Source organism: Eretmochelys imbricata, chromosome 3 (genome assembly GCF_965152235.1).
Source record: "Eretmochelys imbricata isolate rEreImb1 chromosome 3, rEreImb1.hap1, whole genome shotgun sequence".
Classification (NCBI taxonomy): domain Eukaryota; kingdom Metazoa; phylum Chordata; order Testudines; family Cheloniidae; genus Eretmochelys; species Eretmochelys imbricata.
Window position 1 is genome coordinate 86,476,155 of NC_135574.1, and position 9,940 is coordinate 86,486,094.

The 9,940-nt window shown below is 43.2% G+C and overlaps 1 protein-coding gene across 1 annotated transcript in view; it reads right to left on the reverse strand.

Moving 5' to 3' along the window:
• LAMA4 (laminin subunit alpha 4) overlaps positions 1–9,169 on the reverse strand; it is a 150,142-nt gene extending 140,973 nt beyond the window's left edge. Inside the window, exon 1 of the mRNA XM_077811707.1 lies at positions 8,969–9,169. Within this exon, the coding sequence (XP_077667833.1) occupies positions 8,969–9,169 (201 nt within the window). The remainder of the gene's footprint in view (positions 1–8,968) is intronic.
• Positions 9,170–9,940: the final 771 nt, after the last annotated feature.

Consider the following 9,940-nt stretch of genomic DNA (forward strand, 5'->3'; position numbering starts at 1 on the left):
AATTCCTTCTAGTCCTTCCCTTGCCCATGAATAAGAGTGGACATAAAACTCCTTTTATTGTTTGTGTGCCCCTGAATAAGTTTGAGCATTTCACTGGTACTTAGAAATCATAGAAATCATAGAATATCAGGGTTGGAAGGGACCTCAGGAGGTCATCTAGTCCAACCCCCTGCTCAAAGTAGGTCCGATAACCAATTAAATCATCCCAGCCAGGGCTTTGTCAAGCCTGACCTTAAGAAAAACTTCTAAGGAAGGAGATTCCACCACCTCCCTAGGTAATGCATTCCAGTGTTTCACCACCCTCCTAGTGAAAAAGTTTTTCCTAATATCCAACCTAAATCTCCCCCACTGCAACTTGAGACCATTACTCCTTGTTCTGTCATCAGCTACCACTGAGAACAGTCTAGATCCATCCTCGTTAGAACCCCCTTTCAGGTAGTTGAAAGCAGCTATCAAATCCCCCCTCATTCTTCTCTTCCGTAGACTAAACATCCCCAGTTCCCTCAGCCTCTCCTCATAAGTCATGTGTTCCAGTCCCCTAATCATTTTTGTTGCCCTCCGCTGGACTCTTTCCAATTTTTCCCCATGCTTCTTGTAGTGTGGGGCCCAAAACTGGACACAGTACTCCAGATGAGGCCTCACCAATGTCGAATAGAGGGGAACGATCACGTCCCTCGATCTGCTGGCAATGCCCCTACTTATCCATCCCAAAATGCCATTGGCCTCTTGGCAACAAGGGCACACTGTTGACTCATATCCAGCTTCTCGTCCACTGTCACCCCTAGACCAGAACCAGAACTGTCACCCCAGACCAGAACTGCTGCCTAGCCATTCAGTCCCTAGTCTGTAGCGGTGCATTGGATTCTTCCGTCCTAAGTGCAGGACTCTGCACTTGTCCTTGTTGAACCTCATCAGATTTCTTTTGGCCCAAACCTCCAATTTGTCTAGGTCCCTCTGTATCCTATCCCTCCCCTCCAGCGTATCAACCTCTCCTCTCAGTTTAGTGTCATCTGCAAACTTGCTGAGGGTGCAATCCACACCATCCTCCAGATCATTTATGAAGATATTGAACAAAACCGGCCCCAGGACCGACCCTTGGGGCACTCCACTTGATACCGGCTGCCAACTAGACATGGAGCCATTGATCACTACCCGTTGAGCCCGACAATCTAGCCAGCTTTCTACCCACCTTATAGTCCATTCATCCCGCCCATACTTCTTTAACTTGCTGGCAAGAATACTGTGGGAGACCGTATCAAAAGCTTTGCTAAAGTCAAGGAACAACACGTCCACTGCTTTCCCTTCATCCACAGAACCAGTTATCTCGTCATAGAAAGCAATTAGATTAGTCAGGCATGACTTTCCCTTGGTGAATCCATGCTGACTGTTCCTGATCACTTTCCTCTCGTCTAAGTGCTTCAGAACTGATTCCTTGAGAACCTGCTCCATGATTTTTCCAGGGACTGAGGTGAGGCTGACTGGCCTCTAGTTCCCAGGATCCTCCTTCTTCCCTTTTTTAAAGATGGGCACTACATTAGCCTTTTTACAGTCCTCTGGGACTTCCCCCGATCGCCAGGAGTTTTCAAAGATAATGGCTAATGGCTCTGCAATCACATCCACCAACTCCTTTAGCACTCTCGGATGCAATGCATCCGGCCCCGTGGACTTGTGCATGTCCAGCTTTTCTAAATAGTCCCGAACCACTTCTTTCTCCACAGAGGGCTGGTCACCTCCTCCCCATGCTGTGCTGCCCAGTGCAGTAGTTTGGGAGCTGACCTTGTTCGTGAAAACAAAGGCAAAAAAAGCGTTGAGTACATTAGCTTTTTCCACAGCTTCTGTCACTAGGTTGCCTCCCTCATTCAGTAAGGGGCCCACATTTTCCTTGACTTTCTTCTTGTTGCTAACATACCTGAAAAAACCCTTCTTGTTACTCTTAACATCTCTTGCTAGCTGCAACTCCAGGTGTGATTTGGCCTTCCTGATTTCACTCCTGCAAGCCCGAGCAATATTTTTATACTCATCCCTGGTCATTTGTCCAATCTTCCACTTCTTGTAAGCTTCTTTTTTGTATTTAAGATCAGCAAGGATTTCACTGTTAAGCCAAGCTGGTCACCTGCCATATTTACTATTCTTTCTACACATTGGGATGGTTTGTCCCTGTAACCTCAATAAGGATTCTTTAAAATACAGCCAGCTCTCCTGGACTCCTTTCTCCCTCATGTTATTCTCCCAGGGGATCTTTCCCATCAGTTCCCTGAGGGAGTCAAAGTCTGCTTTTCTGAAGTCCAGGGTCCGTATTCTGCTGCTTTCCTTTCTTCCGTGTGTCAGGATCCTGAACTTGACCATCTCATGGTCACTGCCTCCCACGTTCCCATCCACTTTTGCTTCCGCTATTAATTCTTCCCAGTTTGTGAGCAGCAGGTCAAGAAGAGCTCTGCTCCTAGTTGGTTCCTCCAGCACTTGCACCAGGAAATTGTCCCCTACATTTTCCAAAAACTTCCTGGATTGTCTGTGCACCACTGTACTGCTCTCCCAGCAGATATCAGGGTGATTGAAGTCTCCCATGAGAACCAGAGCCTGCGATCTAGTAACTTCTGTTAGTTGCCAGAAAAAAGCCTCGTCCGCCTCATTCCCCTGGTCCGGTGGTCTATAGTAGACTCCCACCACGACATCACCCTTGTTGCTCACACTTCTAAATTTAATCCAGAGACTCTCAGGTTTTTCTGCAGTTTCATACTTGAGCTCTGAGCAGTCATACTGCTCTCTTACATACAGTGCAACCCTCCCACCTTTTCTGCCCTGCCTGTCCTTCCTGAACAGCTTATATCCATCCATGACAGTACTCCAGTCATGTGAGTTATCCCACCAAGTCTCTGTTATTCCAAGTCTCTGTTAGCTACAGTAAAGTTTAGCTCATTTTATTTTGCTGGTTACATTTTAAGCACAGACTCTCATCTTCTTGACTAAACTTGAAACACACAACTTTTCCCACTATCCACTCAGTCCTCTCATTCCATTTGCTTCATGATTTAAGGGATTTTTCATGATTTAAGGGATTTCGGGCTGGCTGCTTAACTCCTGCAGCTGATTTTCATTAAAACTTTGATGAGAAACTTAAGTGGGAAATGCAAACATCTGCAGTTAAACATCCTCATCATTAATGGACTTTTCTCAGAACATAACCCTGTCACACCAGGAACACACAGCAGCAAAAAATCCAAATTACCCATTATGGTAGTTAACCTAATATAACCCTTGAGGGTCTGAAATGAAACTCATTACAAGATTTGCTTTTTACACAGTGAGCTCCCACTAGTCAAAAACATGTAAAGATCTTTGTCAGGTTAAAAACCCTTTTGGTTTGTTTGAAATGGACGCATACCAAAAGCAGGGATCAAACTATGTTTCCACCAAAAAGGTCCCTAAGTCTTTCCATGCCAATTTTTATTGCTGGGAATGGCACTTTTGATTATGGTTACTTTGAGGCCTACGTTTTCAAATGATTTTTGAGTACCCCAATTTCTGAATACCTAAATTCAGATGCCTGACAAAGGGGCCTGATTTTCAGAAGGGTTTACCTATTTTTGGTCCAGCTATTTTTGGTCATCACTTTATAAAAAATCAGCCCTCTTTACTTGGGTGCCCAAAAATGAAGCATCCAAAATATCACTAGAAGCTTTTGTGAATTTAGGCCAAAGGATATTGGGATAAGTCAAATATGGGAATGAACTGCTGTCAAATACATCATTTCATTATTATTTTAAGGTGTGGGCTTTCATTGCCAGCCAGAACTTTATAAGAAGTACTACTTTTCCTATTTTGATGGCAGTCATTGGCTCCTTTTGCCTCAACTACTGTAAGCTTTTCCTCACAGGATCTCTCTCTCCCATGGCACCTTTCTGCTCTCTAGTCTACCAAAAATGCTGTTGCTGAAAGTAATCTCCTTTCCCTATCACTCCTATGATATCACCCCTACTCCTCCAAAACCCTGAGCTGGCTTCCTCTCCTACTGCAGCAAGTTCAGTCACCTTTGTCTGTACTATTCAGATGCACATAATTTCATTACTCCCTACATCTCTGTTGTCAGTGCCTCCTATGCTGCCTCTTGCTTTTCTTAGGTCTGTCTCTATACGGCTCCCTTCATCTCCCACTGTTGCTTCCTCCCTTCTTTCCTGCCATTCCCCATGTTTGGCATACACTTTGTCTTTTCTTGCTCAGTAGTCCAACACCACTCCTTCGAATCCTTCCTTACAGCCCCCTTCTTCCACTAATCCTTTCTACACTGAGTTCCTCCGCAGTGTTGGGCCCCATTCACCATTGCTCTACACCTTATATAATCATTAACACCAGTGCCTGGTAGATGTAAAATGTTATCATTCTGGACCAGAAGCATTTAACCTCACATTGCACTGGGTTAAATAACTACACCAGGTTCAGGGCAACGCTGAATCAGGGCCATGTGTCCATTCAGACACCTGAACCATTGTCCAATGTTTAATGTTTGTCTGTCTTAGATTACAAACAATTCCAGTGTTTTGCAAAGCGCTGTTCGCATTTATGGGGCTCTATAAATGAAAACCACTGAAAAATACAACCACAGAGCTCAAAAGAAATCTGCTTGTCAGTCTGCAGATCAAATTCTAACACATATTCTACTTATTTTTAAACGGTTTTATTACATGTTGGTAACTAACTACCTCTTCACAGAGCTGAATCCTGATTTTTTTTTTATCTTGTCTGGGTTGTTACTAGAATAGAGATGGATCCACACTATGCTCCCAGACCTGGACACCCCAAAATCAGTGTGTGAAATTTGAATGTAGACCAAGGTCTCACTTTTGCAAAAGGTGTCCGACTTTTCTAACTGTTCAAACCACAACCCAATTGTTCTCAAACACTGATGTATTCAAAAATTGGCTGTCTCTAAGCAGAACCTTTCCAATAAAATATTTTAATTTTTTTACATTTGGCAAAAATAATTCCTGGCCTAAATCCATTAACTTCAGCATAGTAACACAAAAGATTAATTTGGCCCTGTGCAAACTGCTCTCTATCCATACATCCCCCCCTTCCTGTATTGTGATGCTTTTCCCCTCACCTCATTCATGCGCTAGGGAATCTAAAATTATTGGAAGGTTTGAATAAGCCACTAAAAGTTCTGATGCTTTTAAGTGTGTTTTTCATACCTATCTTCCTAACATGCCTATGAACAGCAATGTCTAGGCTCAGTCTCAGAAACAGAATCCCAGCGACCCTATTTATACCCATGTTTACTTTCCCAATACAAATTCTCCCTACTGATTTTGCTCCTCTCTCTCACCTGGATGCCTTTTGCTAAATTCTTCTCTAGCCCCAACTTTGGAAGGAAATCTCCCATCCTTAGTACTTGCAAATCTAGCCCACTTCTCTTATTACTTTCAAAGGAACCATTGATTGGTAGTTCATGACCCAGTACTTGCTCAAATCAAACCCTTCCGAGAAGGTATTGCATTCTTCAAGAAGACACCCTGGATCCTGTACTACGGAAGGATTAATGGCAGAGCTAGCTGTGCCAGTGGGGAGCAACACTACAGAAGCATCTGAACTGCAGAGAAAGAAAGAATGTAGGAAATGGATGGAAAGCCATGTGTAGGAGGGAAAGTCCATTACGGTATGAACAACACTGACCAGCACGCTAGACTCCTAGGGTACAGCTACACTGCAAATCAAGGTGTGATTGAAGCATGGTTAAGCATACCCATACTAACTTTAATGTAGCTAGTGTGGGTAACAATAGCAGTGAAGAGGCAACTGCATGAGCTTCGGCATGAAAACCCACGTACTTACCCATGCTTCCCATGAAGCTTGTACTAAAGTGGTTAGCCCACACTGCAGCTTGCAGCACTGTATCTTCGCTGCTAGCATTACCCGTGCTACCTGGATTAACCGGAGCTCCCTGAATGACCTGAACAAAGTTTCACTCCTCTTCCAGGGAAGTTGTATGTGTTGCATGGAGCTAGGAACAGTGCATTATTGGGGAGTTTTTTGTAAAAGGACAGCAGAGTATAAAGATGTATGGGTACCTGTCCTCAAGGGTCTGTCCAGTTACTGGAATTCAGTACTCTCACATGACATTCAGGTATTTAATGTTCTTGTATCAAGCATAAAAGGGTTGGGGTTCAAATCAGATACACAGGTAGGCTAAAATTCCAGCTAGTTCTGAATTTTTCTAAAACCAGTTCTTCCATTCACCATTAGTTTTTAGGTTATCAAATCAGGAAAAGGAGAAAAGTAAAAGGCTAAGAAATATTGACCAGTGTGTTCCCTTGTACCACAGGCTTTCTTCTGCTTCCCTTCAATTATTCAATAGGTTCATAGTATCACAGCCTCAGCAAAATCTAAGAACAACACACCAATGTAAACCCAGCCAAAAAAGTATGTATTTTTAGAAGTTCCCACCCACTGTATTTTTAATCCTTCATATTTGCCAGTGCATTATCTAAATAAGAATGGTTTGCAGGGCAAACTCTGTATAGTATTAATGCCACATGAATAAATGTCATGAATTCTTTGTGGTTTAGACCTACATTCTGGCTATATTGTGGTTTGTTTGCGTTGCGGTTAAGTACAGGCCTTCACTGGCACCATAGTCTACCAGGACGCATTACGTACAACGATTCTGTGGTTCTATAACTCTACCTCATAAACCCACCCGCTGTATAATTCGGCACTGTTCAGCATGACTAGCAGCCTCTGTCTGCTTGGGGGAGTTATAGGCCTGAGCCAATGTTTAGACTAAGGAGTAGACTCAAGCAGGGCTGTGTAAGGGATTCTCTACTGTGGTTCACACTGATTGTGGATAAAGAGCTCAAGCTCACAAAACGGCTAGTTTTAAAATGCACACTTAGGAAGAAATCCTGTTCCCAAGGCCCAGCCTGAATAGTTGGGCTGGTGCTGGGGAAATCTGTGAGGGCTTGAGGAAGGAGTCTTCTTCACTCAGGCTGCAGAGAGAAAGAGAGCTGCTCTCTGACCTCTACTCCATTCTCAGGACTGGAGTAGTCTTCCCAGCCCTAGCAACCAATTCTAACCCAGGGGTCACTGGGCAGTGGATCCATGCAGCAGCAGATCTACCTACCCTGCCCCAAAAGAATGTCTGTACATGGCCAGACAGGGAGTTGCCATGCAGCTGGGCTCTGAAGCACACAGGGCATGTACCTCCATCATGTAGGGGCTGAAATCCAGCTCCCATTCCTCACAATGGAGCCTCAGTGGTTCTGCAAGTAGGGCCCTCTGCACCATTGGAGCAGGGGGTAAGATTCAGTGCTTAGGGACAGATCTAGTGTCCACAGAAGTGAGTGGAAAGACTTCCATTGGCTTCAGTGAATCAGGCCTTAGTGCAAATATTAACTATTTAAAAGATAAAATAAAATAGAACAAATTACACCTTTCATGTATCTTCATCCGTGAATGGGGGTGGCAGAGAGTGTCTTTCCTAAGCCGTGTGCAAACTATCACTCAGGACTTTCCTGGTGTAAAGTCCAATAGGTTAAACGAAGCACACGCAGTCTGGTTTTGTGGAGTCATTCAGTGTGATTATACCCAGAAAGGCTAGGAGTTTCATCTGTTAAAAGCTTATGCCCGTTATCCTGTGAAACTCAGTTACAAAACCCATTTGTCTCTTAAATCAAGCATTCATTCCGGGACTTTCCATTTTGTAAGCAACAGGTGGAGATACTGCTTCCCAGTGGCTAATTCCAAGCCTGTGGAGAAGAGATGTGCTTCCTACATTATGGAATGTATCCAAACCCAGGCAAGCTCCCCTCTGCCTACATATTAAGCTGGGCAAACTTTAGGTTCAACACTTTCTCACGTAGGTCACATTTCGCCCCAGAGAAGTAGTGGAGTGGGCAGGCCTTTCCTGAGATTCCTCAGCTGTTTGGAAGCACAGTAATGTGGGTGAAGTTTGCATAATCAAATTTGGCCTTATATCGAAGCCCTATTGTCCCAGAAGATTTTTTTTCAAGGATGCTGTACATTTACTTTCATGGTTATTATCATTAGTAATCAAAGCATGGTAAAAACATTTTAGTTTCATGACATAAGATATCAGTGTCATAACTGTGATATCAACACAGCTGTGCTTATCTCTCCTTTTTCATTTTCTCTCTCATTTTCTGATGTTATGCTAGAGCAATTACTCTTTCCCTTCCCATGACCTTAGGTGACTTAATTTGCCTCCTACTTTGTATCTCCCACACATGCGACATTGATCTGTCTCTAGAGTGCCTTGAAGTCATTTATTTTCTTCTCAGTTTTTTTTAAATAGTTCAGCTCAGATGCAGCCTTACTGAAACCAGAAGTCTAAAGTAACTTCAAGAAGAAAAGATTGCAAGAAAACTTACCACAACAAAATAACTTTAGGAACTTCCTGATTTCTTCTGTCATTAGTCCTACTATCATACTTTCTGTAATGTTTAAAGTCTATGCAGGTGTTTTCTTTGCAGGCAGTTTCCTACATACCCTTTGATTTGTTAACTTTAACCACAAAAGGAACCTCAATTTCCAGAGCTGGATTTTATGTAAGAGACAAAAGAAAAACTTCTGTAATATAGTAAATTTTTTTTGGCAAACTCTTTCTGGAAATCCAAGTGAATTTAAGGATCCAGTGACTATTGTGACAATTAACCCTTGTAAAATAACTCTGTTTGGACAGGCCTATTTAGTTATGCTGGCAGGAATCAGAGACATGCTAAGCTAGTACCACTTTATATAGTACAGCTGTTTATTCAAAGCAGGCAGGGCATGTGTTTATTCTGAAGTCTGAAATTTCTCTTTTATCCTGAAATGCAACGTCCAAAATCCCCCCACAAAACTACAATATCACTTGAAGGTTCAAATGATTAAACTAACTTTATCCAGATGGGAATTTCACCACAAGAACATGAAAGGAGAAAGCTCAGACTCTAGAGAGAGAATGGAGTTACTGTACCTCAGCAAAAGGCACCCAACTTCCAGTAGCAACTGACTGCTGCTGCCCTCTGATAACAGCGGATTCTTGATTGCTGACCGCTGAGCTACCTTCAATGTCAAAATGAAAAACGCTGCCCTCGCTTGAGGCAGTGCTGGAGAAGAAACATCCCAAGAAGAATAATATAGGAAAAACAAGGGGCCAGGCTGAGATCAAAGCCATTTCCTCCCCTTACATCCAGCAGTGGTCTTCTAGCTTCTTAGTAATTGTTTACCCACTTCTGCAATCAGCCCCCACCCCCCTTCGTTTAGTAGTGCCTCAGATATTTTAACTTTCTCTCAGCTTTCAGTTTCCAGATGTGGCACTTCAAGGCAGTCTGACCAGATCCTTATTTAAAAAAGAAAAGCTCTTTTGCTTCCTCCCTCGCTCGCAGTCTGTGCCTGTGGCTCCTCTTTTTCCCTAGAGGCTTCAGCTGAATAACATGCAGATGGGCAGTGCTTAAACAGAGAGTGTCAAACACAGATTGTATTCCAGGAAAGCACCACAGCTCCCCAGCCACCTTATCTCCACTCTGTCAGGATACAGACTGAGTCTGTATTCAGGGCTCTGGCTTCCTTCATATGTTCACATCATTCCTTTCTACCTTTAGATTTGGGATCCTCCCACTCAAACTTTGCCATTCAGAAACTGAGGTCAGACCTTTACTCTCCCCTCCCACCCCCCCCAGTTAGGACATAATCTGACTGCTCCAGAATAAGAATCAACTCTCATGATTATATTTTTAACACTTCTTATTTATTCAGCCAAAGACAGAAAGGTGCCAGATTTATTAAAAACTTTAGAGGTCCCTACTTGGGAGGGGAAGCATGGGCGTTGGCAGGGGGATCAAGATTCAGAATGTGCCAAGTGTTAATATGGCTAGGTGGCTTTTCTGTTGATCAAGATTTCATGCTTGTGTGAGAGAATGGAAGATATTGGTCTTATTGAAACTGT